Genomic DNA, 23,393 nt, shown 5'->3' on the forward strand with positions numbered 1-23,393 from the left:
GGAATAATTTCATGTCATCAATGCAGCCGAGTCCAGTTCAAAAGCTTCACCCTTAACTTCATCGTGTGGGACTGATTTTTCTAAAACATACATCTTTTAGTAGTACTAACTTAAAACCATATGCACATTTAAAAATGCACCCATATCCATGGACTACTTTGATAAAAAAAAAAAATTAGGCTTTTTTAAAAGGTCCACGAGATTCTGACTCGAGAGCGACCAGCTTCAGAAATGGCTCCGACGCTGCCTCCCCTTCCAGCCTGTCACTGGCCGGCGCGGTGGGACACGCAAGTTTCGGCCTCACCTTCAGAGCATCTTTCCCCTCCTGCGAAACAGAAGCTGGGCAAGCCACTCAGCCGGTTGGCCCGCATGGAATTCCTCTGAGTAATTCCTCTAGTCTCTCTGCCCACCGGGCAGTGCCAGCTGCTCGCGTTCAAAATTCACAGCTAGGAACGTCGCACCAGCCTGGGCTCGGGCCGTGCAGCTTTGGAGACCAGCCTCCGACGCGCTGCGGCCTCCCAGAGCCGCTCTGGGTATCGTCTGTTGAACAGTCAGTCGCCTGTGTTAAGCACACGGAACTCACTGTCCCCCAAGTACTGAGTTTCTGATTCAGTGGGTCAGGGCCCCCACGTGAGGTTTCTGCCTGCTTTCTCGGTGATTCTCATGCAGAGGGGCCAGAAACCACGTTTTGAGAAACCCTGTCTAAAAGAGCCCATCTTGCTACCAGGAAAAAACACACACACACATATATATTTATTTTTTTTAAATCAATTTTGAGGTATGATTTGCACCAAAGAAAATGCATCCATCTCAGGAGTAGCTGTTGACAAATGTAGGCACTTGTGTAACCACTGCCAATCAAGATATGGAATAGTGCTAACACTCTAGAAAGTTCCCTCGTGTCCCTTGGCAGTCAACCCTCTCTCCTCCCAGACCTTCCGCTCCAAGCAAATCTGCTGTCTCTACAGATTTAAAGTTAAGCTTGTTCTAGGATTTCATATAAAAGAGAACCGCACAGTACGTACTGTTCGGTGTCCGCTTTTTCAGCTGAGTATAAGGTTTTAAAGACTCACGTTGCTGGCATTTACTAGCAGATCTTTGCTTTGTGGGACTGTATCAGGACTGGTTATCTCCTCTCTAGTGGGTGATACTAGTTATCTCCAGTTTGGGGCTGTTACGAATACAGCTGCTGTGAACATTTGAATACGAGTCTGTGTGTGGGCACAGGTTTTCATTTCTCTTGGGTGCCTGAGGGGTAGGATTACCTGGGGGTTGTACTTGGTAAAGATACGTTTAATTTATAACAAACTGCCAAACTGTTTTCCAAAGCAGCTGTCCCGTTTTACAGTCCCGCCAGAACACGAGTTCTGGTTGCTCCATGTCCTCAACGACACGTGGTGTTGCCAGTCTTTTTACACTTTGGTAATATTGAGCTTCCTTCATGAACTCATGGGCTATCTGGTATATTTCCTTCTGTGATTCCGATACCGATGGTCCAGATTCCGTATTTAGAGAAACCCCACCTAAAACACCCATGCCCACAGGACAATTTTTTAAGTGATGATTTAAATGGAAAATCTAAGTTATCTCCCAACTTGGTGTGAAATAGGGTGTCTCAGTATGTAGAATTTTAAAGGTGACATGAATACCCATATGCTCTCTACCTAGAGCTAACAACTGTTAACATTTTGCCATTTACTGTTTATGTGTATATGGAAAACTGAACCATTTGAAAATGTTAAAGACACTTCACCCGTAAATACTTCAGCATGCAGCTCCTTGAAATAAGGAAATTCTTCTGTGTAACTGCAATTCCATTACTTAGTAAATTAGTGTAAAGTTCATATTCAATCCATGTTCCAATTTCCCCAGTTCCACTATTTTAAACAAAAATCAGGGTTTAAGCATTGTTATCGGTCATTTCTCTACTCTTTTAATCTAGAACTTTTTTCTGTAACATCTTTTTTTTTTTGATCCTTGTCCGAGGATGTTTTTATTGGTTTGAGAAGGGGGCAGGGGGAAGACAGAGAGAGAAACATCGATCTGTTGCCTCCCCTATGCACCCTGACCAAGGATCTAACCCCCAACACAGGAATGTGCCCTAACTGGAAGTCGGACCCGCCACCTTCTGAAAAGCTGTAGCTTTTTTTTTTTTTTTTCTCACTATGTTCTTATTGATTTCAGGGAGTGGAAAGGAGAGGGAGAGATAGAAACATCAATGGTTAGAGTCACTGATTGGCTGCCTCCTGCACATCCCCTACTGGGGATCAAGCCTGCAACCCAGGCATGTGCCCTGACGGGGGATTGAACCTCGATCTCCTGGATCACAGGTCGATGCTCAACTGCTGAGCCCCACCGGACGGGCTCTTGCATTTCCTTTTTGAAGGGGCCAGGACAGCTGTCTTGTAGAGGGACAGCTATGCTGGATTTGTCTCATCTCCTATAAACTGGAAGTCAGACTTGATTCAACATAAACATTCTTGACAGGAATACATCTTCATACTGGGTACTTCATATTTTATCACCTGATAGCTTTTAACATTGTTTTCAAGGAAGTTGTACCAAACTTTCTAAAAAATAAATAAATCAGGGCACTAAAACATGTAATCCATATATCCCAATTTGGAGAAGCATGGGCTTTTCATGTTCTCTGCTTCAGAGGCAGTGTAAAAGTGAGACTGTATGGTACAATACTACAGCTATTATCCCACCTTCAATGATTTGGGCCTTTTCTGTTCCCTCTTGGGACATTCCTGTTGGTCCTACCTTGCCTCTCCCAGCCCAGGACACACCTGTCATAATGTGCCAGAGCCTCAGGCTCAGAATCAAAAAGATGTTGGCAGACTCGGTTGCAAGTTTGATTAGTCACTTGGCACTACCTGGTTCCCTCCTCTGTGAAATGGGCGTGACGGTGGGACACGATGCTGCCAGGCCCACCGATGCATGAATCAAATGAGAGCACGTGGGCTAATGCAAGTAGGCAACGAGGCACTTCAATAACTCATCCCACACGCTGGGCATCGGCTGTTTCCACGCCAGGCTCGGAGGATGCCGAAAACAAGGCTCGTTCTCTGCCCCTGCGCTCCACCCGGCTGCCAACATTCAAGTGTATCCAGGCAAAGGAATCCCTGGGGACACTGGGGTGCTCCCCCTCACCTGCCCCACCCTCCTGCTCCCACCCTCGGGGCAGCCCCGTGGTCTGGCAGTGACCCAGTTTGGGGCTGAGGACGAGCACCTGACAAATCATACCAACCTTGCCATCCCAGCCTCCTGGTCAATGTTTGGTTCAGGGGCCCAGGCCTGAGCCAACCAGGAATGTCATTCTTCTGCCCACTTTGGTTGGTTCCCAAATGGGAACATGAACCAAATCTGGGTCACAGAGATGTGAGGAAGATTGCCTGAGGCCTCTGGACAAAGCTGCCTTGCTCTTTGGACACAAAGGAATAGTTTCGTCTGGATATAAGGCTCAGAAGGGGGCTGTCACATGGAACTCAACCATGGGACCCAAGGGACCCTTCACTGTCCAAGCCCATCTGAGTTGGATCTTCTGTTACAGGCAGCCAACAGTATCCAGATACAGGAGGGCACTATGGTTGGGACTTGGAGAGCCACTCTGACTTCTGGAAGGCCTCACCTCCTTGCTGGGCCCGACTGGGAGCCCAGTTCTGAGAGTCTGAACGCCTTGCTCTCGGCCTAAGCCCTACTGAGCTGGCCAGCATTGGTTTGGCCTGATCCCCAGGTGTGCTTGTGGAACCAGAACCTCCGACATCCTGGTCCCTCCTGGTACCTGAAAATCATGCAGACACACCAAACATCTGTTGGCCCCAGTACCCCACAAAGCCCTGCTCACCTGCGGCTCCAGGACCTTTCTGCTGGTAGACCCCTACCTAGTCCCTGAGCCAGCCTCTGCCATCAAAACTCTGTTCCCTCCGCCGTCCCTAACTCCCCTGAGGTTGGGATTACTTTTCCCAATTACAACAGGCAATGGAAAGAAAAACAGGACAACTTTATATTCTTATTTATACCCTGGGGAAACTTAAATATCAAGTCAGAGTATAATAAAATCATGATGTAAATGGCTTTGTTTTTTTAGGTAGGAAAAAGAGACAATGTTTTTAAAAATATTTAAGTCAGTTTACAGCATGCAATGATGGACCAAGGCTCTGAAGGTTCTCAGGTGTGCCAGCCATCAACCTCGAGAGAACTGAGGATGGTCCCAGGTAAGGGAAGGCATTCAGGCTCAGGGCAGCAGTTCATTACCGATGGAAGGGACAGGTTTCAATGGTTTAATAGAACAGTTATCCCAGTACATAGCAGCTGAATATCCACGTTGGACATGTACACATGAAAAAAAAGTATTATTTACTTGGATTTTTAATGAAAACCCTACAAACATTTCTGGTTTTTAAAACTGTCACCAACATTTATTTATAGAAATGTATATAAACTACCACTTTGGAAGGTACCACATTGAATGAGAAATTACCACATTGAGTGACATGAGTGTTTAACTGTAATATAGGCTTGGCTATGGTTCAAAGGGCTAATTTTGAAAACGATTATTAGTTTATGAGACTCTTAAAATGAAACTTGGAGAAAAAAACAACTTGGGGAAGATTAAGAAAAGTTAAACATTAGTGTCAGGATAATTACAAGAGAGGTAAGAAAGTCTTGAAAAAACAAGTCTACTGAAAATGGTTTTTTCCTTTAGTTTCAGCTGCTGCTGCTGATACATCTCAGCAAAGCAGCTTCAGGGGGATGCCTGATGTAAGCAAAATGAAAACCCTACTGAAGGACACTATGCATGACATCCCAGAGGATCAAATGATTTTGCAAATATGTGACTAGACATATACTTTCTATTAGTCACCAAATGACACAGAAGTACCAAAAACTGTGTATGAAAAACAGAAATACTGAGATTTTAGGGTTATTCTGAGTGGCTGCCCTGGCCTAAGAATGATTATTTAAAATGTAGACTATTTACCCCAAGCCTAAACACTAGTAGCGGTATCTAAGCAACAAGATTGTTCTAGGTTTTTAAAAAAGGGACCATTCACTTAAAGCAGCATGCAGCTGAAGTGCTCCACCACGGTGTCCAGCTTAGGACTACTGTCCTTTACTGGCCATCACTGACCTGGTGGCGGTTTAGCAGCTTGTACCACCTATGAATCACAACTGCAGTAACAGGTAATGGTACAGATATTTGTACAATTAGACAGAGCACAAGTATTAAATTCCAAGTATACAAACATAACGCTAAAACAGTTTCCGATCACATTTTGGAGTTTGGTATCTAACTCCAAATAATATATCACTAACCATTATGGATCGGGCCCCAGTCTTCCTTGAACCTACCAACTTAAACTTCTTGATTGATATTACTCCACAACCTAAGGTACTAAACCCAAAGTGCTTATAAGGGTTTAAGAGAACAGTTTAAGACCACTAGGAACAAAGTAGATACAAAACAAGTCCTCATCAACCAATGATGCAGACGGGTTTCAGATTTACACTATTAATTCAATGTAAGACCTGCATTCCTCTGTAACATCCAATTTGTCACACTTAGGGGGACAAATCAAAAATAGTTCTTGAGCCCGGCCGAGCGTGGCTCAGCGGTTGAGTGTCGACCTGGGATCCACGCAATCAGGGTTCGATTCCCGGTCAGGGCACATGCCCGGGTTGCGGGCTCCATCAATGACTCTCTCATCATTGATGTTTCTATCTCTCTCTCTCCCTCTCCTTTCCTCTCTCTGCAATCAATAAAGATATATTAAAAAAAAAAAAAAATTCTTGAAAGGTGGTCTCAGTTAACTATACTCAGACACTAATTTCATTATTTAACGTATTTTTGTTCCTCAGACTTTAAGTGATACCTGTTTAAACTCAGTGTGTGTGTGTGTGTGTATATATATATAGCTTTTCAATGCAGAAACAGTCTCATTACATTGGTTATACCATGTTTTTATTTCAGTTTGCTGAATGAGGAGAAATACAAAACAGAAACAAATGAAAACCCCAATTTCTTCTGCAGGTCCAGTCCGTCTCATAGCGGTTGTTACACACAGCCCCGAAGCAGCTAGAATACAGTTGGCAAAGACCCAGGTGGAACAGTTCATCTTGAATCTTCGCAAGTATATGTTGATTTCCTTTGGTGCCTTGCACAGTAAGGCACTATAAATGACATAACAGAATAGAAGAAATGCCCACAGCAAATAGTTCTAGTGACAATTTACTAGACAAGTTACAGTTTAATGATGGTGGTGGCGATTGTTTCTTTCATTTTATTATTATTTTTTACAATAAGGGTGTAGCCTTTATATTCCACACACACAAAATAAAACAAGAAGTGCTTATGAAAAAGTCCCTGCCCCCACCCCCTTTTCAAAAACACCCGAACGAAGCAAGTCAATACAACAGAAAAATCAAGACTTGTTTGATTTCAAATTGTCAATAAAAAAGCAAAGTATGTAATGCAACAGCTGTTCAACTTTCAACTCTAAAAAAACCCCAAAACCTCCCAGTATTTAAATTTCTCCAGCACACATTCCAGGATAAATGCTCTGAACTGTAATCAGCTAGTAAGTAACGGGAACAGAAACTTAGAACAGAACCTTAGAACAGAAGTTATATTGCTTCCCTACCCCCCTTTCTCTTATAATGAGAGGGTGGGATGTATTAGGGGATACAGTCAGAGGAAGAAGAATTAAAAAGGAAAATTCCCAAAGCTGCGCTGTTTGGACTAGAAAGGAAGACAGCATTTTTACAAATGTTCAAAAAATTCCAAGGCAAGTTACACAATTCGTTCACTGTCACACCTACTAGAAAGAATAAAGATGTTCATGTCTTATAGAAAACTGTACTTTCAGAATTGTATTACAGGTTCACCAGAAACTATGGATGTAGTTTAGGCTTCATCAAGGAACACAAGTTCAGTTCAGATCAGTTAGATACTGCAGTTAGATCTAGCCTAGCTGGATCGGTGCCTGGAACTGCTCCCTGCGTCACCCCGAACAGCTGTAAACTAAACAATAGTATGTAACTCCATAGGAAGCTTAAGGATTGAGGATATGTACACAGCTAAATTATATCTCCCCTGCTTCGCGCTCTTCAGAGCTCCTCCTGTCTTCTGATCTGCCATTAGCGCTCTCATAGGACCGCTTCTTATCTTTTCGATCTCTGTCACGAGGTGATCTGTCTCTTGAATTCCTGTCTCTGTCACGTGATGCTAAGTCTTGGTCTCTGAATCTTTCTTTTGAGGATCTGAAAAATATTAATTTGAGGAGCAAAATGTGTTGGGAAACCCAAAATCCAAGTGAAAGAATCGGATAAATATTAAGGTATTGATAGCTGAAGATATACAGAATACATCCAAGAAAGACAGGAGTCAGTTTTCTGACAGAAAAGAGCACTACCATATTTGATTAGGGTCTAAAACAAAGACATGGGTGAAAACAAATAGCTAAGGGTCAAAAACCATATGCTAGAATGATGATTTATAGGACATTCTCATTGTCTCAGAGGCAGCAAAAAAAGCTTCTCCAATTCATAGCAAATGCGTTTAATGTAAGAATTATAGACAACACGTTAAAAAAGCAAAAGGTATTATCTAATTTTAAAATATATAATAGAATGTAGATTCCAAATAGGATGGAAATCAATGTCTTAAATAGGGGGTCTGCAAACTTTTTTTTGCTGTCTGGTCGGAGTAAATATTTTAGGCGTTGAGTTCACATACAGTCTCTGTGGTATTCTTCTTCTGTTTCTTTTTACCAACCCTTTAACAATGTAAAAACCATCCATAGCTTGCTGCCTATATAAAAACAGGCTAGGGGGCCAGAATTGACCTGCAGGCAACTTACATAAGAGAACTACTCATTTAATGACATGGTAACCATTTATTATTTGAAAAATCTGCTTTACTCCTCCTGAGTTAGCTCATTTAACCAACAGAAAAAAATCAGAATGGAAGACAGAGGAAGATAATCACACTTAATAAATCTTCATTAACCAAAACTGTTTCTTAATATCGCCTCTCTGTTCCCACACCCAACTTCAATAAGGTAAATAATAACAAAACAAGCTCATATCAAAGATTCAATCAGTAGGAAAACCAAAGGATATTATGGGATCAAAATTCATATGGAATCTTCTATACTTTCAACATCTAGAATGAATCAGTAACACATACTACGTTCATTTCATTCTTTACAGGTGACATGATACTTTTACATAATTATCTCACTTAACTCATGTTCAAAATTTGGATCTGAGGCCTGATTAAGTAATACTTTCAACTTCTAAGGCGGGGGAAAAACTACCACTATACTCAGTTAAGGAGGATTAAACCAAAAAGGTTGAAAGATAAAGTAACGTCAACTTCAAGCATTCTGCTTAAGGTTTTAATAAGCGTAATTTAAAAGTGCTGTGTAAAAAGAAATAAAAAACACACACAGTGCACATCTGATTACACTAACCCTACCCATAAATCTTCGTGAGAATGAATATGAAGAGAGATGATGGCTAAGAGGCCAGTGAGAAATGAAAATCAACTATGAGATGGGCATCACCCAATGCTCTGTGAGGGGTTACAATGTCTATACACAAGCAGTTTCCACTCACTATTTCACTCAAGCTACCAACAATCCTAATGAAGCAGGTACTCTTACTATCTCTACCTAGGAGACGGGGAAAGAAAGGTTGGGTAATGATTACTCAGCCCAGGCCACCAAGTCCAAGTAGTCTGACTCCGGGGTCTGCACTATGTGTTTGAACAGAGCAGGAAGTAGGAAAATGCAAATGGCCCTCATTTACAAAGGGAAACTGTTGCAAAGGAAAGGTGACAAGTGGAATCTACTTATATCAGAGACCAGTACTTCAGCTGGGGCAGGAGAACAGCAAATAGTTAAAGACTCTTCTTAACTGAGACCTCTTCCCTTGAAAATTAAACTCAAATATGTAGCAATAACTTCGTTATTGTATATGTAATAACATGTAGGTTTTAATAGCAACTGTCTGACGATTTTTGGTAAAAACAAGGACTGCTGCTTTGAAAGAGAGTAATCTGAATATCAAGATTAGAAGTGCTCTAGAGAAAAGCAATACTTTTGAAAGCTTTACAAAAATAATCCTCTTTAGGAACATACTGAACACTCAGAAGAGGTACCATGTGTATGGTGAGAAAATGTCCTATACAACTTCATAAATGCAGGAAGCATTAGGGACTAGGACAACACAATCTCAGATGAGTATCCCTTCCATCCCACCACCAGTAGACACTTAAGAGGTGCTAGACACCAGAAACAATAAAAGGTGGGCAGGCTCTCCAAAGAAATTGTCTAGACCTTCCATCAACCTGCAGAATGATTCCCAAAATTGACAGTGCAGTAAGATTCATGTAGAAATTTTTTAAATGCACTTTTCTGGGCACTGTACTACAGTTTTAAGAATTTGAGACAAGTGGCCTATAAATCACACTGTCAGGAATTGGCCCTTGTAAGTTCCCGGCTTGTTCTCTGCATTTGCCTGATAGTCACTCTATAATATCTTTTTCCTGCCTGGTTTTACCTATTCAAATGATATGTACTTTATTCGAGTTGTATCTACTACCTGAAGCCATTTTTTATTGCTCTGGAACTTCCCACATCTACACGCCCATATTAGTTACTCTATGATACACAGTTTAGCACTTTATAATGTTAAGTTTTATATCAGTCTATTGCCAAAGATGTTAGTCCTGTGTTCTAACTCACTTGAATGAAGTTGCTCAACTACATTATAATTGTTATTTTTTATTAGACCTACAGTAGGAAGTATACAATTCTTCCTGATTAAAGTCACCTAAAGAACTGATTGGTTTGCTTAGAGAGTACAACTTAAATGTTCTCACCCCCACAAAAAAAGAGAGAGAGAGAGAAATATTTGAGGTGATGAGTATTAACTAATGGTGGAAATCCTTTCGTAATGTATACGTACATCAAATCACCACAGTGTACACTTTAAATACCTTAGAATTTTATTTGTCAATTATACCTCAATAGAGTTAGGGGTAAAAAGACCTACTTGGAACAAGGCAAGAATATAATAAATATTGATTGACAACCCATTAATTAACTCAGCTTGTGAGTGGTTTCAGGGAATGGCTGGTAAAAAACACCCAGAAAGTTTAAACAGCTTTCTGTGGATTCTATCATGGGCTTTATGTGGGGTAATCCACAGACAATTTAAGACTAGTAGGGACTAGGAACTCAAAAAATATTACATATGCTTAAGAGCTGTCAAGAAAAAAGCAACTTCAAGCATGGTTTATGTTCCACAGAAATGAACTAGCTTAAGGGCCATCATGTGACCTGAGACACTTTGGGAATTTGGACTACATAGACTGTGAGTGCTAAGGCTCCATCACGTTCTAATCCTTTGTCCCCATTAAATATCCAGGTCCTTGAGCTTACTTCACCCTGGGTCTGCATGCCTCTTATCTTCTTGAATTTTCATGCCAAGGAAGTCTAACTTCCTTAAGATTCCGAATCTGCCGTCAAGTGAACTGTATATAACAACGCATACCTACTGTGCAGATTAAACAAGAATATACTAGAATGTGTCTGCTCTGAAGAAGTGCACCAGCTCAAAGAAGTATGGAAAACAATGTTGAACAAAACTGAACAACTCTTAATGCAAGGACTTCTCAGAGCCCCTAATTCATCAATACATACAGAAAAAACTCTAAGACTATTGGTACCTAAAATTATTTGCCCATAAAGTACTTTTTCCCCCCAAGACACACTACTCAGGAAAGCAATAACCTCTGCACATATTTGTTCCAAATTTCTTACTCTGGCTCATAAGTATATTCTTTCTGAACTACCCATACAATCAGGGATAAAACTGTTACACACCCACACACAAATGTGTACATATTACCAGATGCAAGTTTCAAACCAATAGAATTCCAATTCTAAACCATAAAGGCAGTTCCATGTCCTCTTACGGACACCTCAGTACCTCCTCCTGGATCGCTCTCTGCTCCTGTCTCTAGAACTGTGCCCACTTCTCTGGTGGCTGCGGCTGCGGCTTCGGCTGCTAGAGCGAGATCTGTGGCGATGGCGTTTCTCCCGGGATTTGGATCGAGTTCTCCTCTTCCGTTCCCGTGACATGGAGCGAGATCGATGTCGGCGATGCTCTCTGGACCTGGATCTACAAAAAAAACATTTAATTTAGTTTTTAGTTTTGTCAACACTACATTGCTCATTCACTAAAGACTCTTTTTTAAACAAAAGCTATCCCTCAGTAGCGCTGCTTAATGCCAATTCTATTTCAAGTCAGCTAAATCTACACTAAAATAAATTGCCAGTTTATTAAATAACTACATACTAGGATTTCAAAACAAATATTAACACTAGCTCTCAGAGGTCAATCAATATTGTATAAATTTACATCAGGAATATAAGAAAGGAAGAAAACAATCTATACCACTACTACTCGCCAGGGATTATATTATCCAGATGCTTTATAGAATTAATTTCATTTAAACTTCTAAGACTTTTAGTATACTTTAGACAAAGTATGTACCTGATGGACATGGATAGAAGGGAGGAATGGCATGAAAAAGAATATTGTTTAGAATAACTTACAACTCTCTGAGTTAGACAGGTTTCATATGACCATCAAAATAAGTTTGAATGTCCAAATATGGCTAGTCACAGTGCAATCGAAACACAGTAAGCTCTCTATTCAAGTAATATATGATTTAAGAGGAAGAAAAAAACTAACATGCATAAATCATTTTAGACACTTTACTTAAAATTGAAAAAAAAAAAATTTATAACAAGCATGTGAGTCTGGAGAAGGAAAAAACATTTTGAAGAAGTTAGAAGGAAAAACACTTCCGTAGCCTCCACTGAGTCACAAAACTAACTTGTGTACTGTATATGGGAAGGGTGGGGATGACACATGCAGAAGACAGAACTACTAAAAGAAAACAATGAGCCTGGCCAGGCGTGGCTCAGCGGCTGAGCATCAACCTAGGATCCAGGAGATTTCGGTTCGATTCCCCGTCAGGGCACATGCCCGGGTTGTGGGCTCAATGCCCCGTTGGGGCGCGCAGGAGGCAGCCAATCAATGATGACGCTCTCATCATTGATGTTTCTATCTCTCTCTCTCCCTTCCTTTCTCGGAAATCAATACAGATATATTTTTTAAAAAAAGAAAACAATGAGAAAGAAAGGCACGAAACTTTGTTAAAAGAGTCACTTAATCTGATATAGTTCAAAAGCATGTTATTCAGTGTCACAATTTACAAACTGAGCTTATTTTCAAATGATTATTTTGTTAAGTTTAAAAGCATTCAGTGTATGTCAACGTAACAGTCAAAGAAAGGCACATACTGTGGACATAACATCAACCACAGTTGAATATAATATTTCCACTATTAAAAAAACATATTTCTGATAAGCAGCAGGGGGAAAAGAATATAAAATTCATTCAATACCAGTTTTACCAAATGACATTTTGTTTAATCACTCATTTTGAGCTATTACAATAAATCTACTTATCTTTTTAGAGTAATCCATTCACTCAAAAAAAATTTACTAGGTGCCTACTACACCATTCTTGTAACTAGAGAGATTGAGCAGCAATTAAAGTCATTAACCTCGTGGAGCAGACAGGGGTGGCCAAAAGTAGGTTTAGTTTTGAGTATGGGGAACACAGAGGTTATTCTTGTATTAATATTTATTAATTATTGTATTATCCATAGGAACAATTGCAAACCTACTTTTGCCTACATCACATACTCCAGAAAGATGTCTACACAGATATGTGGGCAGTAAATTAAAATAGGTCAGGTAGTAAAAAAAAGAAATGGAGTACCTTTGGAGGACTTGACCAGAGCTGATATGATTTATTTCACTTTTTAAAAAGCTCATTCTGGCCCTAGCTAGTTTGGCTCAGTGGTTAGAGCATTGACCCTTGGACGGAAGGGTCTTGGGTTTGATTCCAGTCAAGGGCATGTACCTTGGTTGCAGGCTCCATCTCTAGCCCCGTCAGTGGATGAGTGGGAGGCAACCAATTGATTTGTCTCTCTCACATCAATGTTCTCCCCTCACCCCGAAAAGCAGTGGGGAAAAAACATCCTCAGGTGAGGATTAAAAAAAAAAAAAAGCTTATTCTGTTTGATGTGTGAAAAAAAGACTGAGGTAGAGAGGGAGAGTGGGCAAGCACAGACGTTAGAGACCAGTTAAGATGCTACCATACCAAGGTAAGAAGTGGCTTGGACTAGAGTGGTAAGAATTAAATTTCTGGCCTGAATATCTAAAACTGTATTATATACAAATAGTTTATTTTTTTCAATAAAGGTAACCAACTTGGATTAATCAACCAGTAAACAGAATATCATCATTTGATGTTCATACTTCTCCTTCTGGATTTGAGAAGCTCACAACAACATAAATTAGCTAACCCAATTGGTCCTGTTTATTAATGTCTTAGTTTTTTAGTGTTTTAAGCAAAAAAATGACCAAAAGATTCTAAAAAGTACTAAGGGGCATCTAACAGAAACGTAAGGTTTCTCTTTTATACTGACAAATGCTCCAGTTTACAGGGAAAAGTTCTTGGGAAACAGTTACTCTTTAGAGTTAAGGGTATTTGGAACGTTTCAAAAAGATGTGATCGAAACAAGAGGAACAGCAGGACTTGAGCAATGAGAACGGCATTCTGGGCGGGAGTACGTGCGTGTGGACGGTCCAAGGACAAGGAGAAGGATGGCAAGTGAAGGATCAAGGGTGATGAAATAAACCATGTTTTCCCACCTTTCTCAGGTAAAAAAAATTACCAGTAGCTAAGTAAAAATTGTAAAGAAAGGCTTCAAAAAGCCCCCAAATATGAAATCCAAAAGTCAAAGAAAAGGGGTATCCTGTCCTCTTCCTCTTGAAGGCTTAAGTGCCCCTTAATATAAAACCTTTGGTGATCAGTCACAAAGTAATAGCTCATATAACGTCACCATGGAGGTATAAACTAAACAATTTATTTTACTTATTTTTAATATGTTTTTATTTACTTTTTGAGAGAGAGAAAGGGGGAGGGAGGAGGGAGAGAGCGAATGAGCGAGAGAGACAGAGAGAAACATTGATCAGCTGCTTCCCACAGGAGCCCCAATAGGATGGATGGGTACGTGCCCTGACCGGGAATCGAAACGGTGACCTTCTGGTGCATGGGACCAGGCCCGACAAACTGAGTCACACTAGCCAGGGCTAAACTAAACATTTTAGTTTCCCTTACTAACCTCCTGAACTCCTCATTCAAAAATGTATCCAACTATTTAAACTATTTACATTTTCAACAGGTACACACCTCTTAGAATGTTTTAGATGTATCACCAAATTGTGTTTTTTTAAAAAATAAATCCTGTCACATATTTACTCTGAGCTTCTAAAGATTTTAAAGAAATATTCTGAAATATTTTAAGCTTCCCCTCTAACTCAAGGCACTGTATATAATTTTACTCTGATAAAACTAAATTATAGTGCATGAGTATCTACGGACCAGTTTCTTCTCAAAAGATACTGTGCTCAAACTTGAACTACAAAAAATTACGTGTACTAATTATTTCTCATTCATTTAAAAAAGATACTTAATCTGTAACAACTACCTTGAAAAACACAGCTTTACTACTTATACTTAACTTGTATTATACCTACCTTTTAGGATTCTTGCTATGTGATCGAGACCTAAAAAAGAAAAAAAAAAATCTATTTTTAGAAAAGTAACTATAAATGAGAATAAGTACACTGTATTCTTAAAATAACATACTTCCTGATTTCTAATTTTTATGCTAATTTTGTAAATATAAGACATGTGTGTATGAACACAAAATTTTTCAAAGTGCACCACAAAGTCTACATACCTCCCCACCTAGCTTATGAACTCTCTTAACTAGGAGATCTGGCTCTTAAAAACGGTATACATCACAACTCACTAATTCTCCAGAAGCCTCTTTCCAACCCTGGAAAAAAATACTTTGTTATTTATATCTGTCATTCCTTCTTTCCCTCTGAGAACAAAGTAAAATTTCTATGATCTGAGATGCATACACTTTGGCTCTACAACCAAAGTGTAGTTTTAGTATTTTCATACTAAAATCCCTAGAACACCCAAATCAATATTACAACATGCTTACACCAAAATCAATCTTACATTTGTTTCTTTCCTTTTCTTAATCCTTACCCAAGAATATGTTTTGTTGATTTTTTAGACAGAGAGGGAGGGAGGAGGAGGAGAGGGAGAGAAACATCAATGTGAGAGAGAAACGCTGATTGGCTGCCCCCTACACGCACCCCGACCAGGGACTGAACCCACAACCTTTTGGTGTACAGGACACTTCAGCCAACTGAGCCACCTGGCCAGGGCACAACATGTTTCTTAACATGACACATGACACTTACATAAGACACTCTTTACATTTCCTAGCACACAATATTCTATAAACAGTAATAGCCAATATTATGGTTACTAGGAAGTCACAGGGATGTGTTCTGTGGAAGCTATACAGATGGTTGAAGCATGGCTTTGGACTCAGTCTGATTAGGTTTCAACTCTGGTTCCACCACTCACCATCTGTGTGACCTCAGCAGATCATATATATTCCTGCTCAGATTAGTTTGTCATTTGTAAAAGAGGGATAGTAATATAAATTTCACAAGGTGTAAGGATTAGATGAACTACTAGAGGTAAATCCTTAGCACAGTGCCTGGGAAAGAGCCCTCAATAATTTTTATCACCCTTTTCAATACTATAGCTGGAATCCTATCCTGTCTAATTCTGAACTCATAATTTCCTCATCTTCTATGCTTAATTACAATATTTCAAGTTCATATATAGATTAAAAATAATTTTTTTAAACATTACTGAAATACATTACATTTTGTAATCGTTAAAAAAAAAAAAATTTGCCAGCTTTAGCCGGTTTGGCTCACTGGTAAGAGCGTCAGCCCGCAGACTGAAGGGTCCCAGGTTCGATTCTGGCCAAGGGCACGTACCTTGGTTGCAGGCTCAATCCCTGTCCCTGGTCAGGGCGAGTGTGGGAGGCAACCAATCAATGTGTCTCTCTCACACTGATGTTTCACTTTCTCCCTTCTACTCTCTCTGAAAAAGCAATGGAAAAAAACATCCTCTGGTGAGGATTAAAAAAAAAAAATTAAAAAAAAAAAATTTTGCCACACGGCTGTTAACGAAGAAAGATGGCATGTACTTTGTCATCTACGAATGTGAAAACGTAGTCCTCCAAATAATAATTTTTCTCATTTGATTCACCTCAGTTTAATCATTTATATTAGTGGCACTACATCCAGTTGAATTTTAACTTAAACTGAGACGTCTAATGCCATTTATATTGTTTTAAATATTACAATATTGGACAATATCAACATCTCAGTGTACACAAAAGAGAACAGAGATAGCGAGGCACTCTTTATTACCTCTTCGATACATTTTGAAGGAAAAAACCTTGACTTTAATGGCCATGAAGTTAACATATTTGCATAAACACTGTTTTGCACAGTAACATTTTAAAGAGTAAACAAAAATTTCCCATGTTCATGTCCACATTAACATCTAAAATCTTGTAACAATCACATCTCACAGCAGAACTGGGGCTGTTCAACTTCAGACCACTCATTCATTACTCCATACCTCCTCAACTTTTCCCTTTCTTCTCTCTCCCTTTCTTCTCTTCGCTTCAGGCGTTCCTGGTTTCTTTTCTCTTGCTTCTCAGCTACAACTCTCTTAAAAAACAAAAGACAATGACAGTTTAAATAGTAATAAATGAGGAGCATTATTTATTGGGTCCATTTTTAATGAGCATTACCCTAAACTTTACCATATCTGGTTTCCAATATTGTACATCAAAATCTGCCAATAACAATTCAATTTTGATAAAATCATTAGGCTTACAAGTCTGGTTTACAAAATCTTTCCTCTTTTTCAAAATTTGTAAAATTTCATGGTCCTCCATAACTACTTCTATTTTTTTAAAATTTATTTATCGATTTTTTGGAGGAGGGGAGAGAATGCACTTATTTGTGCATTCACTGGTTGCTTCCTATATGTGCCCTGACTGGGGATCGAACCCAAAACCTTGGCATATCTCAACAACACTCTAACCAACTGAGCTACCTGGCCAGGGCCTTCATGACTTAATATTTCAAAATCATTTCTATAAAATTTTTCTCCTCTAAATGTTTTCTGGCATTATTTTGTATTTTTAAGAGAAATCAACCATTATAAATCACAAGTTCCCATGCTCTATGATTTCTAATATAGAAATGTCTTCTGCCACTTCCAATTACCATCCTAATGCTGCTACTTTAAAAAACACCAGTAAGCCCTGGCCTGTGTGGCTCAGTGATTAAAGCATCAGCCTGTGAACCAAAGGGTCGCAGGTTCGATTCCCAGTCAGGGGCATATACCCGGGTTTCAGGTTCCAAACCTCTCTGCCTCTGGTCAGTCAGAGGGGTGTGTGAGAGGCAGCCAGTAGAAACCAGTTTCTCTCACACTGATGTTTCTCTCTCCCCCATCTACTCCCTCCCTCCCTTCCACTCTCTCTCTGAAAAGCAATGAGGATTTTTAAAAAACAAAAAACAAAAAAAAACAACAAAAACGAACCACCTAGCCAGGCGTGGCTCAGCGGTTGAGCGTCGACCTAGGATCCAGGTGATTGGGGTTCAATTCCCGGTCAGGGCACATGCCTGGGTTGCAGGCTCAATCCCCAGTCGGGAGCGTGCAGGAGGCAGCCGATCAATGACTCTCTCATCATTAATGTTTCTATCTCTCTCCTTCTCCCTTCCTCTCTCTGAAATCAACAAATATATATTTAAAAAAAGAATAAGGGGATAGTATTTAAAGGTCTATCTCTCAAACATCATCCATTAAACCAGCTGGTATCTTCATTTAAAATCCTACCCTATTCAGTATCAATTACTAAGAGAATCACAGTCAAGCCCAGACAGCATGGCGCAGTGGTTGAGAATTGACCAAAGATCCAGGAGATCGAGGTTCAATTCCTGGTCAGGGCACATGCCCAGGTTGCTGGCTCGATCCCCAGTAAGGGGCGTGCACAAGGCAGCCGACTGATGCCTCTCTCATCATTGATGTTTCTATCTCTCTCTCTCCCTCTCCCTTCCTCTCTCTGAAATCAATAAACGTATTTTTTTTTAAAAAAGGAATCACAGTCAATAATGCTATATAAAAAGGCAACTACTACAGGTCAAAAGAATGAGGAGGTAAATTGGATAAAGTGAAAGATATTAATTTACCAATATACCTTTAATTCTTCAAGCTTCTCTCTTATTTCAATAAATCCCAGGTGCAGTTTACCCCCAAAATGATCAGCCAGTCGTCTGTCATTATCATGAAGACCTAAATAGGCAGAGCAGACTTCACAGACTCGAAGTTTCTGCTGCTGGAAACTGGAAGCTGGCATAGAATTCCGATAAACTTCCTAGACAAATGTGAAAAACAATGTTCATATAAACGTCATTGAACGTCATACAATTAAAAGACACTTTTCTAATGAAGAGAATGTTTTCTAATGAATACACAAAAGCATGGCTATTTTGTCATAAAAATTATAGATTCCCCATTACCCCCCATCCTCTATCTCAGGACCTCTCCAATGGAGATAAAATAATTAGAGCCCCAAATACTTTTTGCCAATAACTGCCATATATCTATCATGATACAGAACACAACTTTCAGAAAAGGTTTTCCCTAATGTTCTGTTTTCTATAATTTTTGTTAAAAATGAGATACAGCAACCCCAAAACTGTATGTCAGTGAAGGATCAAGGAAGTAGAGCTGCCCAACTTGCAGAGGAGGAATGCGCGAGCTCTATACTGTTACAATGTCCTTCCACTGCCTTCTTTCCTACAGATCATTTCTCCCCTTTGGAAATGTGGACAGGGCATACAAATAATAAACTTCCTACTGAAAGTAGTAGTTCTGTAAGAGAAGAGATGAAAGGTGCCTTACTGAGATTTAGTTGTCTTGTATTCAACCATTTAATCTATATTTAGTTCATTAATGAAATATTGTTAGTGGGTTTGTGTACCCACTGTATCCTGTTTTCCCTACTGACAGAATTCTGGTATTGTTTTTCACAGCTTAAAACATGACGTTTCCAAGCTTCTGTGTAGCTTTGGCTAAGGATATATAGATATAAGTGAACGTTTACTGGATATAATCTATAGGAAAGTTCTTTAAAAGGGAATCAATAGATTCAGAAAAAAGTCACCAATAACCTGTGAATCAAAAAGTGATGGGAAACAGAATATTCAGTTTCAAAAGTGTCAATACCAAAGTACTTATTAACACAGTAACGTCACAGTTATGGGAAAAGACCACTAATGTGTGCCTTCAGACAGGATATAACATTACTTCAGTGGTATTCCTGACAAAAATCAAACAAACCCAAACTGGAGACCATTTTACAAAACAAATGTGTGAGCAGTTGTCTCTCCAGTACATGGGTTTGACAGTAAAAAGTGATCTCTTGAGGTCCTCACGTATTTTTCATCGTGTTTGGTGCAATAGTGTAAACCTTAATTAACAGCATGGCACCCATACTAAGTGCCTAGTGATGCTGGCAGTGCCCCTAAGCAGAGAAAAGTCACGTCTTTACAAGAAAAAGGTGAAGTGCTTGACACGTGTTGCAGACTGAGTTCTGCAGCTGCGGTAGCCGGCCATTTTGATATAAATGAATCCAGTGTAAGAACCAGTATCTTTTTTTTTTTTAAAGAAATTCATGAGGCTGTCACTGCAGGGTGCAAAGTCCTTTTGCTTTTTATGAAATATCTTTTTATCTAATATTGAAAACGCAGCTTTTATGTGGGTATAGGACTGCTATAAGAAAGGCATACCAACAGACTCCAATACTAGTTAAGAAAAAAGCAATCATTATATGACAACTTAAAGCAAACGGAAGGTGGAGGAGGTAAAGCTGGAGAATTTAATGCCAGCAAAGGATGGTATGGTAATTTTAAAAAGAGGTTTAGCTTAAAAAAAAAAAAAGAGTCGAGATAATGAGAAGCAGCTCTGCTGACCAAAAGGCAGCAGACAAGTTCCCAGATGCCAGTAAGAAAATCATTGAGGAAAAAGTGTATCTGCCAGAACAGGTTTTTAATACAGATGAAAGTGCCCTATTCTGGGAGGAGAAAAAATACAAGAGACATTTACTATTAAGGCAGAGAAGCAAGCACCAGGATTTAAAGTAGGAAGTGATAGGCTAATTCCACCATTTTGTACAAATGCAGGTGGGTCTATGATCAAGAATGCCCTTATCTACAAAGCTGCTAGCCCCCGGGAAAGAGAAACACTAGCTGTCAGTCATCAGTTGTACACTGAGAACCCTTTTCTTGATTGGCTCCATTGATGCTTTGTCCCTGAAGCCAGGAAGTACCTTGCCAGTAAGGGACTGCCTTTTAGAGTTCTTTTGATATTGGACAATGCCCCTGGCCACCCAGAACCCCATCAGTTCAACAGTGAAGGTGTTGAAGTCGTCTACTTGCCCAAGAACACAATGTCTCTTAACACATTGTTTGCGGGTAGTTTTTAGCGCGCGCTCTACTACCAGTCAACGTAAAACGTATAAATACGTTTCCCACATACAATGTGTTAACTCAGCCTCTAGATCAGGGGTCACACGGATCTTTAAGGCTCATTACACCCGGGACTCTCTGAAAAGAACTGCCTGCTATGGAAGAGAACCCTGATAGAGAGGACATCATGAAAGTCTGGAAGGATTCCACCACTGAAGATGCCTCACTGTTGCAAAAGGGTGTGTGTGTGTGTGTGTGTGTGTGTGTGTGTATGTAAAGGGTTTTCAAGATAAGGATCTTGGAGAAATACAAGAATTAACAGACATTTTGTCACCAAAGCTGTGTCCTCTCCCACTCTCCCCCCGACTGTTGAAATCTTATGTACTTATCTTCCCATTTCAGTTATAGTAAAAACACAAAAGAGGGAACAAAAACCACCCAGAGTGCCTGAACCAAGATGGCCTGAATCTGCCCTCCAAGAGATCCTGTAACTGGGACCATATTAAGGAAGAGGTAATATTCCAATCTGGGAAGAGACCGACCCTCACTGTGTTGCCCCCACAGCAATCTCCCCAGACTTCTCTAAAGGAGAAGTTGATCTCGGAGTTTGACTCCGTTCTCTGGCCATTGAATAAAGCTCGTGCTGCTGAATGCTCAGCTTCAGTTTCGTTTTTGGCTCAGTGACATCAAACGGGAAAAGGACAGAGGGCACTGCCTGGGGACCAGGTCCCCACAGTCTAAACTGGTAATAATCACACCACAGGAATTAACAGAAGATGACTTGCTGGAGATGAGTATTTGTGAACCGGAGCCAGACGAGGAGGAAGATGATGTAGAAGCAGCGCCAGGAGACAAACTGACATTAGACAGTCCCGCAGGGTTCCGATTATTCAAGACGGCTTTTGGCTGCTCATACGACATGGACCCTTCTACGACACGACTGAAACTAAGCCGAACGGCGGAAGGAGGATTGGTACCGTATAGAAACATTTTTAGAGGAATGAAAGAGCAAAAAAGCCAGACAGGAGCGATGGGGTACCTCCGTGGAGTTACGCTGAGTGTGCTGCCTCTCCCGCCTCCCCCCCTCTCCTGCCTCCGCTTCCCCCTCAGCCCACTCGCGCGAAGGCGACGAGGAGCCCTTCACGATAACCCACTTCCACTCAGTGAACAGGAAGACACCTCCTGCCGCACAGTTCACAAACTTCTCTGCTGTGATGTGTATGCCTTCCTGTGAAAAATCTAGTGAGCGTACAGCAAATAGGTTAAGCATGAAAAATTTCTGTCATGATCATCATCATTGCCTAAGCGGTCATCATGTAAAATTTCATGTGCAAGACTTGTATGGAATGAGACAGCCTGTGGTTATACAGGAATTTTATGATATTTAACATAAAATAACATGTTAATTTTTGTTAATAGTTGTCCTACTGTTTTATAACTTTGCTTTTAAGGAATTACATTACCATACCGTATGTCTCTCTCATAATTGGAGGAACTGCATTTTAGCCTATCATCACAGGTAAGTAGTTTTAAATATATATATATATATAACAATGTTTCCAATACTATATTATAAATATGACTGGAATACTGTATGCCATTAAAATTTTATAATGATTCCTTAGTGTATAAGCTAGGGTACTGTGAAGCAATCTTATTGATTACCGTACGCCAGCAATTTTCAACTGCTGTGCTGCAAGAATTTTTAAAACATGCAATACCTGATTATTTAGTCAGGGGCACTGCTCACTTTTTCCCTAGACTGTCAAATAAAAAAATGACAATAGCACTGGCCAGTGTGACTCAGTTGAAATGGTGTCTTGTACACCAAAGGTGGTGGGTCTGATTCCTGGTCAGGGCACATATCCAGGTTGTGGGTTAGATCCCCAGTCAGGGGTTGGAGCGCACACGGGAGGCAACCAATTGATGTCTCTCTTTCAAATCCATGTCTCTCTCTCTCTCTCCCCCCCCCCCTTTCTTCTCTCTAAAATAATCACTAAAAGACAACAGCCAACACACCAATAACCATCCAGTGTGAATGAATCAAAATTATACCCATTTTTCTGTCAGATCGGCAAAACACGTGTTTTGGTGTGCCGCATAATTTTAGTAATTAGTTTATGTGTGCCACGGGATGAAAAAGGTTGAAAATCGCTGCACTAGGAGGCTACCATAAAACAATCATATTACTGCTTCTTCATTATTTTAGCATGAATTGCTGTTATAGCTGTAAATAAATATAAATTCCTTTTTCACAGTATCTTCATTTTTGGTGTCTAGTGTTGGTTATATGTTAAACATCAAGTGTCTTGTATCGTATAAGACAGTCTTGATATAGGTACAGATGACAAACTTATGATATCAATAAATACAATATACTACTATAAATGTATTTTCCTTTCACTAGCTTTCTTTATTGTAAGAATACTGTATATAATACATATAACATACAAAATCTGTCTTAATCAACTGTTTATGTTATCAGTAAGGATTCTAGTCAATAGTAGGCTATTTAGTAATTAAGTTTTTGGGGAGTCGAAAGTTATAAGCAGATTTTTTACTGCAAGAGTAGAGGAGTCCATACATTGTTCAAGGGTCAACTGTAAATCTTTAAGTACATATATATGAAGTTTGTGAAAACTGCAAAACAGTCATGCACTGCATGACGTTTAGGTCAGTGACAGACCGCACATACAATGGTGGTCCCATAAGCTTATAATGGAGCTAAAAAGTTCCTATTGCCTAATATATTACACAAATACCACTGTGTTACAGTTTCCTGCAGTATTCAGTATAGTTAACATG

At 39.8% G+C, this 23,393-nt stretch overlaps 1 protein-coding gene across 21 annotated transcripts in view; it reads right to left on the bottom strand.

Moving 5' to 3' along the window:
- Positions 1-5,946: 5,946 nt before the first annotated feature.
- Positions 5,947-23,393, bottom strand: part of LOC308561357 (putative RNA-binding protein Luc7-like 2) — a 59,809-nt gene continuing 42,362 nt past the window's right edge. For all 21 annotated transcript variants that reach the window (XM_081146303.1, XM_081146313.1, XM_081146305.1 and 18 more), the window contains 5 exons: positions 18,317-18,493; positions 16,687-16,778; positions 14,697-14,726; positions 11,005-11,196; positions 5,947-7,266 (listed from right to left, as the gene is read on the bottom strand). In XM_081146303.1, the coding sequence (XP_081002429.1) occupies positions 7,089-7,266; positions 11,005-11,196; positions 14,697-14,726; positions 16,687-16,778; positions 18,317-18,493 (669 nt within the window). In that variant the 3' untranslated portion in view covers positions 5,947-7,088. The remainder of the gene's footprint in view (positions 7,267-11,004; positions 11,197-14,696; positions 14,727-16,686; positions 16,779-18,316; positions 18,494-23,393) is intronic.

Source organism: Miniopterus schreibersii (assembly GCF_964146895.1).
Source record: "Miniopterus schreibersii genome assembly, chromosome: 9".
NCBI classification, from domain to species: domain Eukaryota; kingdom Metazoa; phylum Chordata; class Mammalia; order Chiroptera; family Miniopteridae; genus Miniopterus; species Miniopterus schreibersii.